The sequence below is a fragment of the Aquila chrysaetos genome, chromosome 5 (assembly GCF_900496995.4).
Source record: "Aquila chrysaetos chrysaetos chromosome 5, bAquChr1.4, whole genome shotgun sequence".
Taxonomy (NCBI): domain Eukaryota; kingdom Metazoa; phylum Chordata; class Aves; order Accipitriformes; family Accipitridae; genus Aquila; species Aquila chrysaetos.
The window spans coordinates 44,267,818-44,293,102 of NC_044008.1; the positions used below are offsets into that span (position 1 = coordinate 44,267,818).

General features: G+C 36.2%; 1 protein-coding gene across 8 annotated transcripts in view; it reads right to left on the reverse strand.

The window, feature by feature from the left end:
- FAM189A1 (family with sequence similarity 189 member A1) overlaps positions 1-25,285 on the reverse strand; it is a 180,077-nt gene that overhangs the window by 45,681 nt on the left and 109,111 nt on the right. For all 8 annotated transcript variants that reach the window (XR_003923596.2, XR_003923595.2, XR_003923594.2 and 5 more), the window contains exons 4-5: positions 17,574-17,705; positions 489-596 (exon numbers count right to left, since the gene is read on the reverse strand). Coding sequence is in view for 4 of the 8 variants with exons in the window: in XM_030015729.2 (XP_029871589.1) it covers positions 489-596; positions 17,574-17,705 (240 nt within the window). In the remaining 4 variants the exon portion in view is untranslated. The remainder of the gene's footprint in view (positions 1-488; positions 597-17,573; positions 17,706-25,285) is intronic.

Genomic DNA, 25,285 nt, shown 5'->3' on the forward strand with positions numbered 1-25,285 from the left:
GTACAGGGCTGTGAAAAGTTCCAGTTTTGAACTCATAGTTCTCATACTCCATAGTTCTCATACCAGAAAAGCAGTGAAAAATAGTATCTCAAAGCTAAGTAATTGCTCTGGATAGTGTGGAAACTGAAGATAATAAACATGTAATGACAGAAAATTTAACGTGCATATATAACTGAACCTCGTTAATAACCTTGTTAACAAAAATAACATAGTCCCAATTGCAAAATCCTGATTATAACTCTGTAATATAGCATGTGAACATTTTAAACACAGCAGCTATTCATACTGCATACATCTGTATGCTGTATTTATATAGATGCATGCAGATAAAAAAAATACACCCATGTACACCCACATTCTAACACTACACAAAGACACACAAATAGGCTTAAGTTTACAAGCAAAAAGTAGGTACAAATGAGTATACAGAGATAAGGACAGTATGTTATGTTGGACAATATCCTGTGTTGTCACTGAAACATACTCACCATTTGCAGAAGATCAGAAGAAACCATCTGCATGCAACACATCGCTGTTGCCAAAGCACAGACAATGGTAGAGACGATATTGAGAGCGCACACACTGAACAACAGGTCCTGTGAAAAGACATGCATCAGAATATCATCTCTTATCTCAGGGACACAAAGGACAGGACATATTTTTAGCTATTTGATAATAAACACTGTCAACTGCTATCAATTGATATGGTCTCAATTAACTGTGTAGAACTCATTCCACTCATAGTAATTTTTTTAAATCAGTCTGCAAAGGGAACAATTACAGAAACAAACATCTTCCCTTCCCCGCTTCTCACAATACATCTGGTATTAAGAGATTTCCTCAGAAATACTGATATTCCAACTTTTCCCATTCCCTGAAAGAAAAGACAAATTACTGCTTTCACAGTGGACTCCAAGCTACAGCTATGACAAGAAATATACTACGAAACAGACTTCTGATTAAAAAAAAAAACCAAAACCCAAAAACCATACAGAAATTTCACTGCTTTCAGTAGTTGAAATCTACAACTTAGGGTTGTGTGTTAAAAGATTCAATGGAAACTGTTGTATGAAATAGAGAAATTTATCCTGTATCAGATACTCTCTGCATCTGAAACATTTTTAGATATGAAAGAAAAGCAGGGACTACATCCAGGCATTTCACCTTGTGCTGATGAAATAAGTGCATATTGTCACGTTGTTTTTTTAAAAAAACTGAAACATTTAAAATAGAATATAAAGTATTTCTGTTCAGTAAGTAGAATAAAATAAATGAAACATTTGATTTAAAACTGAAACATTTTTATAGCAAAGGTATAATTAAAAAAAAAAAGCATCCATCTTTTCCAATCACTGAATTTTTATTTACTTTCCCATCAGCCAGTGAAAAGGAACACTGACTGATTTAGCATGCTGGTGACATTTCAAAACTACCACATTCCTTCTACAACAATTGCATAGCTGTTGTAATTGTTACAATTATAGGGCGCAGTTAGTATTCTGAACAGCCAGTAAAAGTATATGAGAAAAAGCGTCACAGAGAACAGATGAAAAACAGAATCAAAGTTGTTAATATATCATGAGTAAAAACACTCACTGTGTAAAGAACATTCTGTAGGATCTAAGTTTAAAAGAGTATTTCAGTCACTGCCAGCGCACAAAATAACTTCCATGCTATAAAATCAATCCATTGCTTGCTTTGTTTTATCCAACAGTACCGAAAAAATGATAGAAAGGTATGGATTTACTCCTGCCACTATAATTGCATGCTCCTCAAGTGACCTTCGTTTGAAGATGGAAATACCAGCCATGGGAACCAGGCAGACATTAAATGAGTCAACAAGTTCTAGTCATTTAACAGCTTACACTGAGCCAGATTTGCTCTTGCTGATCTGGTCAGTGGTTTTCTGTCTTCTTGGCCAGCCCCTCAGCCAGGGGAATAATGAATCAGCAGCAAAATACCAGAAGGGCCCATCTCTAACTCACATACAGAAGGTGATACAGAGGACTCATTCAAATACAAAGTCTTATAGACCCATTTAGAGCATTCACATGGAGATAAAACAGGCAAATAAATCCCTAGAGATGCAATTAGTTAACAGTGGCACAAAAAGAGATTGAGATCCTGCATGTTCTGTTTTCCGTATGTAAACCTAGGTAAAAACCACCAAGGCAGAGATGAGATGTAGGGTAGAAATAGGACGATTTCCTAGCAATAAGAAACTTCATTCATTGCTTACTACAGCCATTTAGAACCAAAAAGTTTAGCTAATCCAAATGTATAACTTAATACCATTTATGTTAAATAATAAAATCTACATCAAAGTTGTAAATTAGGGTCCAAGGTGTCTTTAAGACCCTCGTACTACTTACATGCCTCAGGATAGACTCAACTGTGCCTCTATCACTCAGGACAAATGTTTCTTTGATCTGCTCCTAAAGATCCCGCAGCTTCATCCCACTGTTCCAATGTTTATCTGTACCATCAGTGTCCTCCTTATGTCCATCCCACGGTTGAAAAACCATTGCTGCTTTCCTTCCATAGCTTTTGAGAACAGGCTGTTACACAGCAGACTTGTACCCCTTTAAACTCTATTATCATGCTTGAAGGTTTTTTCTCCTTTACTGCATGACATATTAACCCCATTTCCTCCAGTCCTCAACTGAGACCAACTTCCTATGTCTCTGATCATTTTCATTAATTTCATTTGGTTCACCTCAAGCTGGTCCACCTTCTTCCTCAAATGCAGAATCCTATACTGGGCACAACCAAGGCCTTGCAAATGCTGACTATAGCATAAGGATTATTTCTTGTGCTTTACAGGCTATACTCATCCTTACACATACTGCAGTGATGACTGAGGTTTTTTGCAACAGTACATCATTGATTTATTTTTTGTCCAACATAACCCCAGATCCTTTCCTGCAGAACTACTACCCTCTTCAGCCTGCTACGAGGTAAGGACAGAAGCAACTTCATAAAGACAAAACTATTTTTATTGGAGAAAAGCCAAAAACCAAACCTCATTCTCAATTATACTTCTCACATTGACAAAAAAATAAGGAATAAACCAAAACCATTTCATACTACATGGATAGAGAGAGAAAAAGGATTAAATTTTTTCCCCCAATTCCTTCCTCCAACACTCCAAAGCACAGAGTAAAACCAAGTAATACTTTTCATTTTTAGTTATTTTTTCCTTTTCTACCAGTAATTCTAGAAAGCCTCTCCAGAGTGTCAAACCAATTGCTTTAATTTTTATTCATTGCTAACTATTGTGAAACAACAGAAAAAGTAAGCGGACTGCAGTAGCGTCCCAGACTGAACACTCAAATGATCACAACTTTTTTGTTGTGGTTTGAGATTTTTCCCTTGCCATGCACGGGTAGCTGAAATCAATTTGCTATTCAGCATTACATTTCTTACATAGGGCAGGGATTATTGTCCACAGTAACAATGGCCCTCTTTCCACAGCCTCCTTTTCCTGGCTAAGCATGCAAGAGTTAGAATATTGTTCCCACTGCAATCTTTTTGAAGGTGAAGATACAACTAGAATGTTTCAAATGCAGTGATGCAGTATTTTTATGTATTTCATAAAGATCAATAAAGAGCAGACATCTATCAGCCAAAAACATAACAAGACAGCAAAGCTAAACAAATTTGGAAAAGATGTTAAGTTCAAATTTTTAACAGTGAAGGTAATAACTAAGCAATGATTGTGCTATCCTCACCTTCACTAGGTATTTCTTAAAGCAAGACTACTTCTTTGTTGTTTTTTTTTTCCTGAAGTCTGTTTCAACTCAAACAGGAATCAACCAACAATCAACCCTTCTCTGCCTGCCCTCTACCTGCAAACAAACATTATACAGCCTCAGGCAATTTACCATTTTCAGGGAATTTCCTCCCTGTGCCCTGTAGAGCAAGTAGCTAGGTAATTCATAGGACACCCATTTATTCAACTATAGACAGCAAATGAGCAGCACAGGCTTTCAAAATCTAAAACCCTCCATGGCCAAACATGCTACCGGAAAGACAGTGTAGGTGCTTATGCAGATTCCAGCTGGAACACGATGACAATCAAGAGGTCCTTTAGGAAGTATCTGTGAAAAAGCAGTAACCACAAAAGGGATAATCTTAACTCTCCACAGCACCTGGCCACAGACAGCTACATTTATAGGGGTCTAAAAGAGTAAGAAATCTATATTAAATACAAAAGCAAGGAGCTTTAGCAACAGATTTTTGGTTGATATCTGCAAGAACTACACTAATCAGAAAACACAACTCATGCATCTGTAATGGTGTGAAATATGATTCTTTGCTCTTTGCAAATGGCTGAACCAATTTTCTCTTACATGGTATTTTTCTGGGTTATTTTCATCTTTTTAAGAGAAAAATCTGATTCTTCAGCATGTTTATATGATAATTAATGCTCTGATAGATATAATGTACTATGTAGAATTATTCTTCCACATGTTATGTATACAATTTTCTTACTGCACCTTAACTGACTAATCGCAGAGGACAAAAATCCCTTTAAGAGTGGAAGAGCTGTCAGAATTGCCTGGAAGCAAGCCTAGGTCAATGCAGATTATATACCCACAGGAGTTAGATGGCATTGTGAGCTGTTTCTCTGTGGCCAGTTATTTTCCCAAGTAGGTCCCCTGGTAAATCTCAAAAGCTGAATTTCAATTTAATACTGACTTATGAAAAAAGAAAGATTTCATGGTTGCAGTATTCCATTTTTATTACAGCTTAATATTTACCAAATTAATTGTGTCATTACGTACATAACTGTATCACTTTTTCCCTCCCTAATAACAGACACCTTTGACTTATACTGTGGTCCCACTAAGGATACTTGTGCATTCTCAAATCATCTTCACACTATCATCCATATGTCTTACTTAAGGAAAGAACATCTATTTTTTATTCTTCTTTTACTGAGTTAAGCTGTTTTCAGTATTACTCTTTTGATACTGTTTCTGTGCTACTGCACCTCAAAGTTCTGTCTTTATTAGCACAATTAAAATAATACTTTGTAATAAAAGTTTTTAAAAGACACATTTTCCAAAATAAACATTCACAAAGCAAAAAGTACACTAAAACTAAACCTTTCCTTCGTATCTACTGAGAGTTTACCCCATCTTCAGTAGGGATTGCTTTCTCATAGAAACCCTCCCGTACTCCCTATGCTTTCTCCATGACAGTAACAGCCACCTTTATGATCCTGTAAATTCTTTTAAAAAGCATGCTCTTACGTTCCTGAGAGTTCAAAACTGATTCAGAAGGAAACAATGCTTGTCACACAAAATTTGTGGTCTTGTAAAACATCTCAGCTGGAGATCTTTAGAATGAAAGCAGAGTATAACATCAAAACGAATGTAATTCTTCAGCTGTACAAAGACTCTGGAGCACCAACCTCTTAACCCACCAAAATGTTGAAAGCTATATTAGATGAATTGCATGAAAATGTGGCTGCGTGTGGAACAGAAGATGCGGACATTGGGATTTAGCCCTTTGTGGAATAGTCATCCCGTGACAACATTTCTCAGAGAGACAGCATTATAAACAACACTGTTCTCAGATATATTGAGACCTAAGAAAGCACGCTGGCAGCAAATTCGAGTAGCTACTGAATTCAAGAAAGCAATTCTTTTATGAAACTGATTCTGCCAAGCCAAAATTGTAAGTGGTGTCAGGTATAGCTTTCTTCTCACATAAATCAACAAACTGAGAAGCAGAGACTGCCAAGAAAAGGAGGTGTGTTGTCCAGTTTAAATGGCATGTGTGTTGACTGGCTTTTTGTCTTCTGTTGGTAGGATTCTTATGAAACATGCTGTAAGCAAAGAGAATAGACTGATCCTTTAACTGTGGAGGAGTCATTGAGCTATTTGGAGAAAAGTAAGTTATAAATGAAAGAAGAAATGTAACAACAAATAATCTGGACAAAATAGCACAAAGTGCTATCTCAAACAGAAGGCAGAAATTGTTTGTACCATTTCTGAGATTAAACATGGTTTAACTACAGAATTCCATGAAATGTTAGTGACAGAACTCTGGACATCAACAGAGGCAAAAATAACCGTATGAGCTTTATAACCTTAAAAAGGGGGCTAAACGAGCCTATTTATGTCCTATTGAGGGTGTGCTGGTTTTGGCTAGGATAGAGTTAATTTTCTTCATAGTAGCTAGTGTGGGGCTATGTTTTGGATTTGTGCTGGAAACAGCATTGATAATACAGGGATGTTTTCCTTACTGCTGAGCAGGGCTTACACAGAGCCAAGCCCTTTTCTGCTTCTCACCCCACCAGCGAGGAGGCTGGTGGGGCACAAGAGGGGAGGTGACACAGCCAGGACTGCTGACCCCAACTGACCAAAGGGGTATTCCAGACCATAGGACATCAAGCTCAACATATAAAGCTGGGGGAAGAAGGAAGGGGGAGGACATTCCGAGTGATGGTGTTTGTCTTCCCAAGTAACTGTTGGGCACGATGGAGCCCTGCTGTCCTGGAGATGGCTGAACACCTGCCTGCCCATGGGAAGTGGTGAGTGAATTCCTTGGTTTGCTTTGCTTGCGTGCGCGGCTTTTGCTTTACCTATTAAACTGTCTTTATCTCAACTCAGGAGTTTTGTCACTTTTACCCTTCTGATTCTCCTCCCCCCAATCCAACTTGGGGGAGTGAGCGAGGGGCTGCGTCGTGCTTAGTTGCTGGCTGGGGTTAAACCATGACAGAGGGGCTGCACACTAATCTGGTAGATGCTAGTTTTATGTGTGTGAGCTCTCTTCCTTTGCTGTGCTTACGTAACAAAAAGAAGCAAATCTTTCAAACCTTAGCTCAAAATGAAATTGAACATTTCCCCAGTCTGAAAGTAGTAGGGTCTATAATAGAGCTAGTAGAAATGTTTCAGCAAAAAATGCCATTTTGACACTACACATATATTTCATTTCTCTTTCAATTTTGGCAAAAAACAAAGTTGGAGCTCTCAGTCAGATCTAATATGCAGCAATATATCACAGAACTATTTATATTAGGGGCAGCTGAACAGAAGCAGAAGAGATATTCCTTGTCTCCTCCTTCTTGTTTACATGCATTAAGTTTAATTAAGCTGAAATACCTCCCCTTTGGGTTTATGTCTACTTGTTAGACTGGAAGACAGCCTTATGGGATGTGTTGTTAGCAGTATGTAGAAAATCTGAATTTTCTAAGCTGGTTGTGAGAAAGGGTTAAACATGTTCCAGCTTTAATCAACATTGGTATTGTTTTCCTGATGCCACAACTACATAAACTCCACACCTACCTAAGCAGCTTAGCTACAGAAAAGACATTGCTGCCTACAAGTATCAAAATCATTCAGAAGTTAGGTTTCCCAGTGCTTTCAGGTACACAAGCAAGCACTGCTGGCTATGCAAACAGAATACATATACCTAAAAGTATGGACCTGTTTCTTTTGCTTTTTGCGTGTTTCCAAAATTATGGAAACATGACCTGGCAGAGGTCCCATACTGAGCAGTCAGCCTCAGCTGCAGTTTCTGACTATTGTTTTTCGTGGATGGCACACAGGTGAGATACCTGTAACTGCCACTAAAATTAGGCCACTATTTAGAAAAGTAAAAAGACTCTAAGAACAGGTTGTGTAAACTGCAATTTAAAAATCCTGAAGTTCTGTCTGGAAACCCTGAACATTTAAGCAGACAGAAGTCACGGTTTGCATTGCTGTGTTCTATGAAGCACTGACAACAGTTAGCCAAATCCAATCACGCAGTAACAATCTCTCTCCAGCAAAATGATAGCTTAATATTTTGCAGTGCCATTCTTTTAGAATCCTTAACCATGGCCCTGTAAAGGGATCTCCAATGCCCTTCTTGGACATCCTACACACCATTTGATCATCCAAAACATGTTTACTTCTCCTTAATGGAATTGCTTTTAGACTTTAGCTGATCAATGTAAGCTGCCCAAGCTGTAATTTTTGCAAATAAGTGTAATTTACAGCCTACTTTGCTGGCTACATGATTGTGAAAGTTAATATTATTATCGGAATGTTGTATATCAGTATTTCCATTCTACATTTTAGTTTCTACCAACTGCAGTTGCAGCAGCTCCTGGCTGTGCTAGGGAAGGAGCAGAAAAGAACAGCCTCCCTCTGACAAGCCTTCCTCCAGAAAGGAGCTGAAGTTTGACGAAGCATAGGAAGATTGTCTAAATAAAGCTTCTCTCCCACAGAAAACATATAGCTATCTTATTTCATAGGCTTCTACATACAGAATTTGTTGTGACAAGAGGATACCTGCTATCTTCTTCAAAACCCCAGTTGTATTCCCAGATATCCTAGGATCCTCACCACTTTTATGCCAGGGAGCTCAGACAACATGAAAAACAGGAAACCTCAGTGCCTTAGGTTGCTGAGCCTTCCCCTTCCCTTTAACCACCTTTAGGCATACTCAACCCTCAAAACTCTGTTCCGCATCTTTACCTCTTTCCCATATCCCTCTCCATCACCAGTTTGCAAGTGACTGCTGAGGTAAGGAAATGGCAGGGATTTTTTGTGATTGGTGAGTGACTGAAGACAAGGGAAGAGACACTGGTGAAAGTGACTGTCTCTCAAATTTTATCAAAATTAAGATCACCAGCAGGTAATATCTAAGCTAAATTACAAAAAAGGAAATAAAAGCAAATCACACTTAGCACTGCTACACATCATGCTTTTCTTTTTTGTTGCACAGTCTTAAGAAGACACAACCAACATTTTTCAAGTGCACCACTTTTCTGAAAAGTGCTTACATAAAAATGCACATTCTCTAAATCTGAGACTATGACCAAAAGCCTATGGAACACATTAAAATATGAGCTGTATTTCAAAAGCTGAGTATTTTTTAAAATTTGAATGTTTAATTGAAATATTTTTTATATTTTGTATTCCAAAAATATAATTTTATTATATAATTCAGTGAGAACATCATATGAAAAAAACCATACAGTAATATACTGAAAAATCAGTTTGTCCTAAAAACTCATTTTCTTTGTTTTCAATCGAAGTGCTGGTTGATAAGGCACTCAGATGGTATTAAACTGGAATAACAAAAAAATTGGTGATTGATAACTCAACTGTAGAAACAATAATTTAAGAAAGCAATTTAGAACAGCTGTTAGCACAGGCAATTACCTGACAGAAGCAAAGAAAATCTCTGGAATGAGACAAAATCTAAAATAAAAAATGATAATGGCATGAGTCTCCCATTAGTGATGGGAGAGGTGGCAGAACAGGGTCCTTTATAACCAAAGAACACTCACTGCAAGTCTATTCACCCTTCTGAAATTTTGCCCTTCAAAACATAATTTGTATCTCCTATCACAGCAAATGTAAAGCAAAACTGGAATACTACCAATTTGCTCTAATGGTGAGCCATATCCATAGAGTTCCTTCATCTTGGAAAACAAAGTTATAAGTGAAATTCTCTCTATCAGTTGCCTTCCAGAACCAGTTGTAGAAAAGCCGTATTTGTCAACCACAGCGGGAATCCAGCTGTAATACATGTAATAATACATGCATTCAACATAACAGCAAAAACTCAATGTAATTTTAGATCTGGAAGGGAAGTACTACATGACTGACAGCAGCCTGCATACGAAACCAAGCAATAAGGTGAATTCCTAAAGAACTTTGCTTCCATATATACAATATCTCCAAACTCACAGCTATGAAAAAGCAGTAAGACACATTAACCTTTGGAATGATAGCGTTTCATCTTGTTTGTACACACTTTATTAATCAAAAGCATAAAGCACCAAGTCAAAAACCAGATACATAACCACCTACCACAAACTACTGTTTTGTAAGGGCTTGAAATGAAGCCAAGTTATAACAATCACACCAAAGGACTTCAGCATAAGCCCAATAAAATTATATGCTTCAGGATAACTGCCATTTGGGAAAAAACACCAACAGCCTTGCTTAACCTGACTCCTTTTACCAAACTACTGCAGGAGCTCCCTAATTCCTTTTACATACCCACTAAATACAGATTAAAAATCAAGTAAGCCCAAATAAAACAAGAATCTCTGGACATCTTCACAACTCAACTCAAATGCAGACTTTGGTAAATATTAATCACTCCCTTGCCTCTTCATATCATAGCAATGAACTGTACTATCAATTAAGTTACATGCATGAACATCAAACCAGGGAATTTAACATTCAATACAGCCACATACCACACAGATGAAGCACTACTACCACAAAATATTCATTCTTTCTGTCAAATATTATACAGAAAATTATCCAGCTATGCTGCTTACACAGAATTGCGAAAACGTGTTTAAACCTATTTTGCTCTAGAAGGGAAGTACAGATCAATGCTTCTTGTCCCCACTTACTTCTCTGTCTCCACATTTATTTACAACATTTAAAATATTTATTATTTTTTTGTGAAATGTGTTACTTATGTTCCTATTTACAAAAAAATAAGTTACATAGCACAAACGCAGTACTTCTTAAGAGTTCTAACCTGTGCAACAATATTGAACTGGCAATTCTCTTTACAACACACTCACATTTTGCTGGCTCAATAGCTTGTTTTCCTGTGGAAATAAAAGGTTCATAGTCTTTGAAGCTCTTAAGTCCTTTGCAATTTTGAGAGCTTAGTCAATATACAATAAAAGGAGTAAAATAAGCTTGCTGATGTGTAAAAAGAACACTCTGTAATCAGTAGCCCTAAACACATGGATCTGAACATCCACACTGATCAAGGGCTAAAACCAGCTTCACTCCTGCAATTCTGTGAAGATGATTTCTTTTCTCCTTGACTGACTTCAATTACAGTGCTTCATTTCTTATACTACTGTAACCTGAAAAGAGATAATGAGCAGTAAAGCTTTTTCACCCATGAAATTAGTCTCTGTGTACCTCTTTTATTTGTGAATTCAAGGACAACAATCCTTTTAACTCAAATTATAACTTCAGTGGTTCTAACTGGATATGTCTGAAAAGCACTAGAAAAAATAGCTGCTTTAATACTAGGGTGACTGTCTTTGCTTACAAAGAATCAGTTCTGAACCATACGGGTCTCAAATGGACATTGAACTGTAAATGGAGAAATGGCCAATGCTTCATAAAATAGATTTAAGGTATGAAAGTACAATATAGTAGACTATGTCACATGATTCTAAAATATTTACTATATTTTTAAGCAGTGCACAGCTGCTACTTAAGAAAAATAAATTCAAAAAGGTCTTCTCTGCTTGGATGCGAGTTTGCATATCTCTCACCAACTCAGGTGTCTACATTAAATTTAGTACTGCAGACATGTTAGTTAGAGACTCCTGAAAGATTAAGGTTCCATAAAATAACTGGACAAGTATGTAATAAACAGATTTCAGCCATTCAAAGAGGCAGCTTTTCACCCATGAGAGAAGTTCACAACCATATTCACTCATCGCCTAAGCTAGGAACAAAAACATTCATGAGGAAGGAAAAGTATGAGCAGACTATATCTGTTACGCAACTGTTACTTAGAACTTTTGAATACTTGTAACTCAACTATTCAGACTACAAAGCCCACACTGAACTGCTCTATTTTTGATGGTATCTAGTATGATAAGTCACTCTGAGCATAAATAATATTTTCGGTTACCTGTTAAGAACATGAAACAACTCCAGCATTTCAAAATCTGATAGGAAATTACTCGTTCTATGGTAAGCTTTCCCCAATTTTAAGCAGATCGTGAAGTCTTGTAGGTAGAGTCATTCAGCTAAATTAAATATTTTGCATTTGGTCATACAGCAAATCTGAGGAAAGTCTGTTCTCATAACTCTAAAGAACATGTTAGGAGTCACCCTCCTCTGTTTTCCAAGGGAAAGCATATTCTTCTGAATGGAAAAAAAATTAAATGTATGGGTAGGCTTGATCATCAGGAAACTCAGTAACAATAAATTTGGATTCAAAGGAGAGGAAAGGAAAGATTCACACAGAAGACTGCAAGAACCCCAACTTACATAAATCTCTAAAAATGATGCCTAGCTTACAAACTAATGAATGGAATCAGTAAACAGAAAGAGACACTTACTATTTATACTGTACTTCAAATTTCAGCAGCTCCAAACCAAATATTTATGCTGAAAATAGAGGGGGGAAATCAGCTTTTCCCCTAGCCTGTATAGTCACAAAACCATTCTACAGAAGCACTTTAAGTAAAGTAGGAAGCAATTATTTAAATAGCAAAATCGTAAATTAGCATACATGACTACAGGTATTCTGGGCTGTGTGTAAGTGTGTAAGTTAAAGTAATTAATACCCTACTGGATCATTACTAAAGCAAAGCAACATAACATTCTCCTCTTACATGCAAATATCAGACAGTAGTAATACATTACAAAACAACTCAATCTTCTAAACACGTAACTTCATCCTCTCAAAACACAAGCTCAAGAATATAAGTTTTGTTGCATGCATGTCTTTAGTAAGTTCAGGATATTCTGAGTTTAGAAAGAAGGAATAATTTTGACAGATGAAAGCTGTCAGGAAAATTCAGTCTTCCTATGTTAATAAACATTACAAGAAAAACTCAGTTGCTTAAAATTTCATCTACAAACCAACACATTCAGTGCACATTACCATGTCAGCATTTTATGCTCATTCAGAGGTAACACTGTGCAAAAAAGGCATCTCATTCGTACTAGTTTCATCTTGGAAAAGACTTAGGATGTTGCCTGAAGTATAATCAGCAACGTAATCCAGTGATTATATGAGTTTATAACCAGGTCTCTGTGTGTTTGTTTACATACTTATGTGTGTGTGTGTGTGTATAAAAAAGATTTACTCTTCTGCATTTTTTCCGGTTTTACCTGAATGAAAGCCAGCTTGCGCAGCAATATCAGATGACTGAGACACAGCCGAAGTAATACACTGCAGATTACACCTTGGCTAAATTGACTGGCTGTTTTATTCAACACACCGCTTTCCAATCTTCATCAATTTGTGAGCCTCCTAGAACTTTTCTAGCAGAGCTTCAGCTCTTTAGTTAATTCAAGCCTACTCATAGCAGGTTTGTGCTCCTGTCCTGTTTGACAGTTCCCTTAGTAATCTACAACCCTGGCATCTTTGGCCATAAACTTCTACTTTATGCATTAGAATCACTCCTTTCTTGTTTGGACAGAAGGTAAAAGCAAAATGAGCTCAACTGAAGGCTTTCTCAGAAAGTGAAAAAAACATTCAATTGCTTCCAAGCACAAGATAAGGTAACATTACAAAGTGTTATTTGCACAAGATCTATTGGTTCTGGCAAACAATTTCTCTCAAGTGACTGTTTTTCAGATATTTAAATAATCTCCCTTTTATGTTTTACCCAAGAGATTTCATATGTTTGACCTTTTAAGATTTTAGAATACCAAGTTCTGTAAGATTCTATTAATTGTAAGGTAAAGCAGTCTATATATTAATAAAATAAAACATTATGCCACAGCCTTATGCTTCAGCTCATATTTTTCTTTTAGGAATTTTACTGTAAGTAAAAAAGTTATCTTTTTCCTGTAAGAATAATGTTATCTTTTTCCTCTTCAATCAAGTTCATAAGGCAAAAGTAAGTCTGTATAAGATTTAAGTAGCAGAGGACAAATGATTTCTAAAATTTCATCCCATAAAAATTAATTTTTCAAAAATCATTAAATATTAAAAGGAATGTCCTGAGGCAAATTTCCTTATGTAACAGTATCCCTTCCTACATTTGTCAAGCCATCATATATCTTTGATTATAAACACACAATCTCCTTAAACCAGAGTTCACGTGAATCCGTTCACATTCATGAAACTGGACCTAACAGTCAATTGGCAAGAGTGAATAGTGAGGTACACACATGAGCCTTGCAAACGTGTTTCTTTGAAGTATTCATCTTGATTTACATGATTTACTGATATTGTTTGTATGGGATATGAAGTTCAACATATAAAGTGGTTAAGCCTAGTTTCACACCAGCTGAATTCAATCTAAGAGTGAACTAAGCTGTTGAAAGAGATGACTCAGAAGGAGGTGCTCCTTTCGGCACGTTGGTTATAGCACTTCACTGCACTCTACCTAGCAGGTGAAGACTTGGAATTCCAGTAATCCCAAAGGTGGATCTGTGTGACAGAACAAAGTGTAGATCTCAGTGCCAGACTGTTTTCACTAAAAGCCCAGCGCAGATGCTGTGGCGTTTTGGACCAGATCAGTTCATGGAACTGATTCATTCTGTGATAGCATGACTGCTAAATCCAAACTAACAAACTCCGTGGCAGGAAACAGCCAGACACAGAACTGCCTCTTCTGGTGGCAGCTCTGTGGAAAAGCACATTAAGTTGATGCTAGTGAAACTGCACCCTAAGCTCATCACATCTGTGGTCATCATCTCATTTCTGTACATCTGATTCCTAATAAACCTTTGTAACTCTTTTTACTAATTTTGTAAATAGGTAGGATTTGCTTTTACCTTCATTTGGCTTGAATTAAGTCAAGTAACTTCCTAACATAGGATAGAGTTGTTCTAGAAGCACAGTTATTGTTAAAATCAAGACACTGGGACACCAACATTCTTTAGCAGCACAGGATATTGACCCTCAGTATCCAGACAAAAGCAAGGAACCTTATTTTCAGGGGCAGTATAGGAGCTATTAATGCAGGAAAATGTGTAGAAAATGCATCTTCTGGTGAAAAACAGTAACCAGAAAATCTCCTCATTGTAAAACAGGGCAGATGGATCAGACTTGGGTGCCTGCAGTTCTTAGTAGTTTGTCACATCATGCAGCTGTGCTATTTTTACTGGAGATATGCAGACAAGACTACAAGTATAATATCTTATAAATAAAACTCTAAACCACCAATTCACTGTTCTTGAAATGGGTTGAGTCCCCAACCCTTACAACAGTGCAATTTCAGAGTATTTTTGTCCATTTTACTGTAACATATAATTTAGTGCTGAAATTTCACTATTCAAATAATCACAGGAATTAGCACTCATTTCACAGATCACATATTCAGCCAGCTTTTGCAATCAATGCTCATATCTCTATATGTACATATGTGTGATCATAGATACTGCAGTGATAATTCTGGTGTCCCTATTAAAATGTTTGGGTAGCTCATTCAGGGTTTGAAAGGAAGAAACAGACACTGATTTACAAAGGAGCATAAAGAGATGATACAGAGCAGAGATGACAAAAACAAATTTTTAAAAAATTTAGAAATTTTTCAAAGCAACTATAAAAAGCCCCACTCAATATCATGCAAGGCATGATCCCAGTACAATTTAGCATACATGACTGGTAGCTACTGTTTTTTTAACTTGTCCTGTTTGACTGACAGAACAAGATCAGACAGAAGATGCGTATGAATTGTTCTGTTTACAATGCAGCTCCCATAGCTGCTACAACCAAAAATGCACAGATGACTTAGTGAAACATGAGATTTTTACTCCACTCTCAATAAAGAGAAGGAACATGAAACCTACATAACATTATACATAAAGGTGTATGTTCTTAACTCTGTTACTCTGCACTTTCTCTCCCTCTGGCTTCCCAAACAATGAGCACAATTGAGCTTTTGGTACTAAAACATCTGTTCTCTTAAAATCACATTGTAGTTGTTAATGGCAATTAAAGAAGGTGAGCCTTATCGCTGTCAGTTGTTCACCTAATGAGCTGTGATCTTTTTTTCCTATGGGCTTAGTAAGAAGCTGTTCTTAAATTTACAGGCAGGAATACAGAGCTCTGAAAGCCAAATAGAAAGCAAATGTAGAATTAAAACTGAAAAAGATTTAAGAAACTTTCTGAAAAAGTTATTTTACTAACCACCTTCTCTTAAATGAAAAATTCTGAACATTCTTAATTAAAGCTGGACTCAGACTATACTCACAGGAACTCCTGTGTTTAAATCAGTCCTCTGCCACTGCAAGCAGGTATGTCATCACTTCTTTTTATAAATGACTGAGTTGTATTTTAAAAGAAATTATATTTTGTGCTTCTGTTCTGAATGCTGTACTGGTTAGAAACCTTACCCTGATTTCCAGCATATGTCACTTGTACTCACTTCATATGCTGACAATGTCCTCAAACATAAACAGTTCTTTTCTCTCTCATTAAAATTTACTCTACTGACATATTTACTGCAAGCAACCATATGCTCCCTCAATCTTTATTTTTACAGGATCGGCAAGTCAGCTTTTTCTGTACGATAGGTTCATGTTTTTGCATCTGTCATACTCTGAAGAATGTCTGAGAAGTTATTTTCCTGTATTGCCTTCTTGCAACATATTTCACTGAAACTGCAGCACTGAATATAGTCCTGAATTTAGCATTCCAAGTAGCAGTTAATTATAATTTTTGGACCAGCAATATCAAGTTATGCTTCTTTTCCACTTACTAAATTCCTGCTACCCAATACGTTTTTGCTCCCATAGTCTCCTTTAGCATCCTCATTAAAACCTGAAGCAGAGCTCTTACTTAATTTGGGGGCCATTATCAAATTGTTTTAATTTCTATCTGATCCTTATTACTTAGTGTTTGTTTTTCTTTTTTTCTTTTTCTTAAGAAAGCTGAAGAACATTTAGATATTTATTATATACCTTTTGCAGGATTTCTGCTTGTTCTGAACTTTAAAATATAGCTTCATATATCAACATAACTTTGCATTTTCAGGCCTCACACTATAGTCTGAGATCCTTATCACATTGAATTTCACTACTTTACTCCATTATATTCTATTAACTATATTAAAATAGATACTTTGAAATTGAAAGCCACAGACACAGAGTTAGTTCTGTTGATCATTAGATTAAACCTAAAATGAATCAATCTGTCTCTCAGGTTAGGGTTCTTTTCTCTGACCAATTCTTTCATGGATTCCTTACTGTTTTCCAAACGAATGTAACACCACGTCTTGCTAGTTTGGTGACAATGAAGTGAAGCAATGATGTGGGCAATTACACTGGGATATAACTTACTCATACAATATTCTTAATATTTCCTCTCAGTTTTTTATCTGGGTAGTTGTAACACAAAATGCTACAGGATTTAAACTTCTTATAAAATTGAAGAGCACTCTATAAGCATATTTCCAGCATTATCCTGAAAGTACACTTACTATTGTCTCTCAAAGTAACTTCCATCTGAAATACTGCTAATACTTTGTGTTAGCAGTGCATCATGAAATATTTCATCAATCTGCTAATACTTTGTGTTTCTTTGCAATCTACCATAACATCACTAAACAACGCCAACCACCACCTTTGATTCTAGCTTTCCTGAATAGCAACACGAAAGATACCTGTTCTTGTACCTTCCAGCATCAGTCATAACCAATTGTAACTTCTGTTTCTTAAATAACCTCTAACAAAACAGTTACCTATACAAATACAGATATTGAGTGTGTAACATAAAACCATTTTCATGCACTAAATTCTGTTGGATTAACATTTTTTTTTTTTTTTTTTGCATGTAAGAGTGTACGAACACAGAGAACATCAGCTGCTACTCCTTTTATCACACACTTCTGTCTTGCTAAGTACTCACTACTTAAAACTGAAATAAACTGTTAATTCTTAACGCACCTTTAAGGTCAGCCTCACAATATTACACTCCTGCAGAGGGTTCAGTTTCAGTGTTTCTCCCAAGTTACTGCAGCCTGATGTTTGATGCTGCATTTCACAGCAAACACAGACACCATCACTGTCGAATTTTATCTGTGGAGAAAAAAGAAAAAAGGTCAGAGAAAATATAAATCAACAGAAATACACTTATCAAAAATTGTATTTACACTTATTGTGACAGTAATGACTACTAAATGCAAAAGTAAAATCTCTATGCAGAATCCCCTGAAGAAGAATGTCTTTCATTGGCTAATACAAGTTATAAACCCAGGTAAAATACAGAAAGAGGATACCATACCAAAGACTGTTACCTTTTATGCCTCTTTTTGAAAAAGATTTGCTTTACAGAGGCAGATGAAACCAGAGTAACTCAACTGAATAAACATCAAATCAACCCAATGGGGAAAGACAAAAAATAACAGAAAAAAGTCAGAAAATAGATGAAGCAGTCATGATCACAAATGTAACTTATACATGGAAAAATAATTACAAAAGAAACCATGACATGTACTTGAGAAAAGAGAACACAGCATGAAGAAAAAGTGGAGGAACTAAGAGGTACATGTCATCTTACCTACTTTTACTTTGAAAAATGTTTGCTTTCTGTTTTCCTACGTTCACTTTGTCTTGAATACAATATGCATTCAATGTGTTTACATTTTGAAAAGCATTCTATTCTTCAAAGACTTGCATTAAAGCATGCCTTGATAAGAATACTGGACCCTGATTATTCTCAAAAAGTAAAGATATATGAGTGATTCCAAAATAATCCCATTCAGCTCAATGAAAATATTCATTATATTGATTCTGACTTCCTCATTAAAAAACAAACAAAAAACCCAAACAAACCCCACCCCAAAACCAAAAACATAGCAATGTTTATTTTTTTATCTTCCATCCAACAAAACTTTATTAAGCCAAAATTTAACTCTGTATATGTTTTTACCTAGCCTGTTAATTTGAACTGTCATTGCTTTAAATTTTCTCAGTTGGGTGTTTCTCTGCTTTCTCCATTCTCATTTTTGCAGGTTATTTAAAGGGCTAACAATGAGATAGAATACCTTACTTCTCCAGGTCACTAGCTGCAGTTCAAGCTGGGTTAATATCGACAAAAGTAATTAGTATCACATGGGAGTTCCTTGAACTATGAGTTTAAAAATACCAGATCCCAGGTTTCTATACTCCAGTAGTAAGAAGGACACTCATGAGAAACTTCCACGGCTTTCCATGTAAAGAATAAAAGATTCAATGTACCATTCAGGCATACTCAATCAGTCCCGTATTCCTCCCAAGTAAGGATGGAAGCACAGTGACTGGGTGGTGAGAGATCTGAATCACCACGTTACTTATTCTTTTACATTAAAAAAAAAATAATTAAGAAATATTAAATTTTCCAGACACAAATCCACAAAAAATTTCCCAATGCAAGTATGCATTTACTATTTTTAATTCAAATTCTCCCTAGGATCTTGCCAATTTCCTGAACAAAGATAGATAACAACACTCCTTGCAGAATTACCTCCCGCAGCCTTATATGTACAATCATTTCCACAGATTATTTTCTTACTGCTGGAGACCTTGAAGAATGTTTAAATTGTTCATATAATCTTAATAGGTACATATTTAAATATATGTGTTTTTTAGTGTCACCCCTATCAGGCTTATCTAGTACTCTCTGCTTACATGCTGGTGACCAGAAGAAGAGGAGCAGAAAGAGTCCATTAAAAAAACATAATAAACTTTACCAGATGATATGCAGATGAATGAATGCTTGACATGTACAGTGATGAAGGCATGCTCAGGGCAGGATGCTGTCTCAGTGGGCTTCAACTCCTGAAACTCCAGATTGCCCTCTAGCCAGTATAATTTGTAAAAGGCTTTAAAAAACCCTGGGTACATAAATTACACCATTTCCCATACACTCAAAGGCAGCACTGGAAATAATTGTCTATGGCCACTCACAGAGACTGGTCATACCCTAAGCCACAGACACTGTAAAAGAAATAAAGAAAAAAAAATAGTTTGAGCACCTTTATAATAGTTGTGTTGTTTATTCCTAATTAGCATACAATTTAATTCACAAAGCTGCTTTAACAATTTCAAATAGTGGTTTGGTTTTTTTTTCAATTCCTGCAATCTTTTAATACAATCTTTTAAAAAGTGAAAGATCTGAGCAAAACCGAACTACATGGTTTATGATGAGATAACTTCAGCTCTTCAAATCAATGGAAAATACAAAGCACTAAATGCCACTGGGGAGGTCTTGCTCCTGAACCTCTCTGGAAATGATGTCAACTGTTAGATAAATGCTACAGAGGAAGTTCAAAACTTACACTTTGAATTTAGAGCTGTGTCAAATTCAGTGGCCAGAATGCTACAGCACACCTGCTATACTAGCACCAGGCATACAGCAAATCAATACAGTCTTCAGCTGTTAAAAAGTTTTTATAATGAGGAAAATGGACTTCAGACAAAGCTATCTGCAGCAAGATCATTTATTCTCTGATTCATGCTGCCCCTGTTCAATGAAAGATAAGTCACTATGAAATACAGCTCCCAAGTCTACTTTTATCTCATGTAATGAACAGGTGTCACAGAAATAAGGCTGAAAAGAGAAATACTTTCTTGGTCAAGATTCCCCATCTATGAGAGATTCTCAATTCATTCTGAAAGATGTTCCATAACTTTGTACTGCCCAGTAACTCTCCCTTTAATTCAATTCTTAAAAATAGCAACAAGAAAATTGTTTACATGAAAGATCCTGCAAAACACAGGGACATCTTAAAAATCACAGCATATTTAAAAACACCTAAGATTTGCAACCAGACTGCAAAACAAAATGCTATTTTAATCTTAGGCATACATTTTTGGCGAGCTTTTAACAATTTGTCCTATTGTGCACATTTTCCTTCAAATGTTTGTGAAGTGACATCTTTGCTAACTTGTGTTTTTGTAATGGGGAGCAGTAAAAAAGGCTGAGCATGTCATTGCATTCGTGCTTTCAACAAGACAGCAGCTGAAAGCAGTTTTGAGCCCTCATGCTCCAGAATACTCATCCCTGCCCTACTGCTGTCTCACACTTGTGTAGACAGGACCAAGAATTCATACAGCTACCCTGTGACCTAAACAGTGTCAAAACTAACTTTTCTTTTCGTTGTGTGGGAGTGGTTTATTTTTAGTCCAGATCAGATCTCAAATGCCATTCACTGCGTGGCTTCATAAATACAGACAGTTGCACAAACAATAGAGCTACAATGGTACAGAGAGAAGGAATTGGGATTACTCCTTCCAGCTGCAGGGCTGGTTTTTGCCAGCCTCAGACACAATTATATCAGCAGTGCCTCCAACACTGTGTTCTTTCTCTTCTCTGCTGTGTTTAAATCTCTTTTTGGTTGGCAGAGCTCAAGAATAAAGCATCATTCACTTCATCCCCTGCACATAATACTCCTCACCATCCTGCATATATTTGCATTCCACTTTGTGATTCTTACTCACGCTAGTAAGCATAGCCAGTAATCACAGTATAGTTTGTGTACTTTTATATTTATGACAGTTGCACAGTACACCCTCATCCAAACCATATTTAAGATTTCAAACATCAGCCTGAGCTGCCTATATGCATAAATTGTGTTTATTTCGTCTTGCCAAAAAGCAGTACTGTTACTTCAAAAGTGATAAAAACCATTAAAATCTGACTTTTATGTAGTAGAGTTTCAAAAAAGTAAAGGATCCTCCAACAAGAAAGAACACAGAGAACTTCAGACTTATTAAAAATACATACGTACACTCACACACACACACAAAGCACCCTATATTACAATAAAGTAACAAAAATGTGGGCAGACCAGACTTTTTTCATCTGTATCAATTCATTAAATTCTTTCTAGGTATTAAAGGTGTCTTAACAAAGAAGAAATTACTGCTGAGTGCACACACATTTTCACCAAAAAGGGTAAGTTAGGAATTAAGTAACAGTGTTACTTTGCATTCTACCCTTTCCCTATTACAAATGTAAAACTTCTAATAAAAATAGTAATAGATTTTATTTTTTCTTCTAAATCAACTTTCAGGTTTTTTTATTGGGAACATAAAAACAGCATGACAAAATTTCAAAACAAAATATAAAAGTTCAAAAGTTGAAAACAAGGCAATGAAGTGCAAGAAAGGCTCACCGGTATGTTTATGGAAAGGAACTTTAGTCAATTATAGGAGCTTAGGCAAAGAGAAAGAGCAGGAGGATCCAGTAAGGAATAAAATTGAGTGGTGAGGAAACAGCAAGAGAAAAAACTGTCAGGTGAAAAAGAATAAATAGAAGTATATATATTTTCCTGGAATTTAAAAGAATTTTTTTAATTATGCACAGAACTGAACATAGCTACAGCACAAAATGGAATACAAAGAAACCTCAGTCCTGGTACTGGGCTATGCCATTCATCTCTCTCTGAACCTGCACTTCCTTTGCTTTTCCTTGCTTTGTCTATTCCAGACAAACATAATTCAGGGAAAAAGGAGTCTTCCTTTATATATGGTTACTATAACCACAGGCCAGTTTCAGCTGTACAACTAAAAAATAAATTATAAGCAATCTTTCTATTACAGAGATAGACACTATCACTAATTTTTTGAATAATAAGCAGCTGTAAATTTGATTAAAACTAGAGCATTTATTTTTAAATGAATAAGCAACTTACAATAAGACAGGTACACCCAGTAAAGACAAATAAAGACCAAGAAATAAAACATCACTAACAAAATTCTATCTTGTGCAGTAATAGAATATAAATTAAAATATACAAATTGCTCTATCCACATACGTTAAGCACGATTTTGAGAGATCAATTTTTTGAAAAAGAATTCGTAAGACAGAAATGTTTTTTCTCATACACACAGTAATGAACAGCTTGAGTGAGTAACTGCTCTGTACACATCCTGCTCTCACTGACTTAAAGCAGTATCTTAAGGTTTTGGCTGCAGGATCTACAGCTAATCATGGGAAAAAAATTTCAATTAAATTTTCATAACAAGCCATTAAAGCTACTGGCATTTTTTTGTTCCTCAGTGTTGTATGTTGCTAAGCTGCAGGATAAAGAGCACAAATACTAAATTCACAAATTACACATTCAAAATGCTAACATATGGTGAGCAAATTTTTCATATCCACACAAAAATACATATTATGGAATCTACAATAAATTCCCAGTGTTTAAAGCAAAGTAAGACCCTTGTCTCTCATTCTTTTTTTTCAAACTACTCCACATGTGAAATGCTCCTGAATTTGAACTCCACAATACAGTAGATACTATTATCCCTTTTAAAGCCATACATTCAGCATGAATGAGTTTGACAGAAATACTACAAGTGAAACAGAATTTATTTTTAATTTGACTTTTGTACGGTACTGTGCTTTGAAAATTACTAGTGTATTTTTGTCTGGTACAGTTACATGGGATGTTAATTGCATCTCAAACTGCATGTCTACAAAAGCTGGATTTTGACTCCTAGAGCTGCATCACCATAAAGTAAATTTGTATCCTAGAAGGCAATCAAAGTATTTAGTGCTCTCTGATAACGTACACCCAGTTACATAGTGCAGGACTGCATAGATCTACAACACTATAAAGTAAGCCATCTAAGGAATTAACGTGAAATATAGCTTAGAGCAAGCTGTTAAGGAAATGGTATTTTTCCTTTTTGAGTGAAAACCAGTAATAAAATAAGCATGTTCAACACGACACATTACCAAATTCTGAATCAAATCCTGCGCTTAATCATAAAGCAGTGTTGCTCACTACAATATATCTTTCCCAGTGGGTGGCCTACAAGAACAGAACTCTCGAATTTCGTACGTATGAGCACTTCAACATGGCAATATAATGTATTCACGTGCAAGTCCCCAACCTGACTGAAATGTGATTTTGAGTAAGGAAAATCTAAAAAGTAAGGTCTGGGCAGAAAAGATTGTATTTTTTTGAAACAATTATGATATGATAAACAGTCACAATGAAATTAAATTGCCCTCATCTAGTACAACACACTGTGGCAAAGCTACTTAATATTTCATCATGCTCAAAATTGAAACTACCAGTTTGAACATTTGTTTTATCTTCCTTTGCCAGCTCAGCTTTTCACTATTCCAGAGGAAAATTTGCACATTCCACCTGGAGCAGGAACGAAAAGCTCAGGGAAGTACAAATGAAACGTAACTGTTGCCTTTTAATTTACTAGCCAAGTACACTGGCTTTGGAAAAAAATGCAAAACACTATTTTCAAGATTCTTGCACAAGCGACAAAGTTCCATTAACCTGGAGAAACAAGCAAAGGTTTCCTTTTAATTCTGCCATGAGAGAACAAATGGGGAAAGCACCTCCTGGGTAAATTCCTACATGGCCACCCACCAAAACTCTTAATGCCAAAATGCCTACCCAAGGGCAAAGTCTACTTCCACCTGCGAACCGGCTGCAGGCCCACTGAAAGCATTTGTTTGATACCATGCCCTTCCCTCAGGCAAGACAAAGGAGGGAAGAAGGGGGGCAAATATACAGTTAAAGAACCCAAGGCTATTTGAAAGTTCAGACCAAACATAGTCCCATGAAAATCACTGAATCTAGGATATTTTGGAACAACATTAAATTTCCAAGTGGAAAACATCCCAAACAACTGAAACACAATTTTTTCAAAAAGCTGAAGAAGGGAAAAAAAGGAAAAAAAAAAAAAGGAAAAGCAATTCTTCCTGAACCAGTGCTTTTTTTCTCCTAAATTTCACCTTATCCAAAATGTATTTATTCCTTTTAATTTTCATCAGTGATCTGAGAATTCAACTGCATAGTTCAGTCACCGCTTACTTCTGCAGCAGTAGTCTTCCTATTAGAGGTGGTGATTCTGACCAAAACTGAAGAGACATGCGGTTCATAACCAGAAGAGAGGTCACTGAAGAGAACATTTAAAAGACTACGAAGACTTTCTGTTGACTTACATCTTTTTCTTGGTAGTAAAGATCCAACCACTGGCTGGAGCCAGTACCTTCTTTGTCTATGAACGTGCTAATTAAGCAGAACATTGCTTATTTTAACTTTCTGTCCCTGCAATGCCACTTTGTTGATTCTCATTAACTTGATTTTCTTCCTTTTGTCCTACACCTCTATTATAGCTTGTATTAGGAGAAATTAAAATGCTCTCTTTCATTAGTCTGAGTCTTTCTTCTTGGTGCAAAGACCTATGAGGAATCCTAACACAGATACATTATCACAATACATCCCAGAACAGAGATCACATATGGCTAGCTGGTATTATTAAATGATAAATACTGTCAACATGTTTAAACATAGACTCCAACAAGCACATACATAATCACAGTTATCAGTAGTCTGAGTAAGCAACTGAATTGTAGGCTTAGGATTTTTCAGTTGGCTTTGCGGAGTAGCCCTGTTTCCTAATGGCTGCCTACAAGGAACTAGAAAAGCAGACATACACATGCAGCAAGACCCATGCATGCACTAAGCCGTGACAGCACCAATGGCACTGTTCTTGCTACATGCATTCTTCTCAATCTAGGACAGGATTTGTTGTTTAAATTCTATTCACACAGCTTACCCGACATCTGTCAAAACTGTGTCAGTAACGACACTGGTTGCTCCTGAGTCAGAAGTGAAAGACTGCACACACAAGTAGAAATG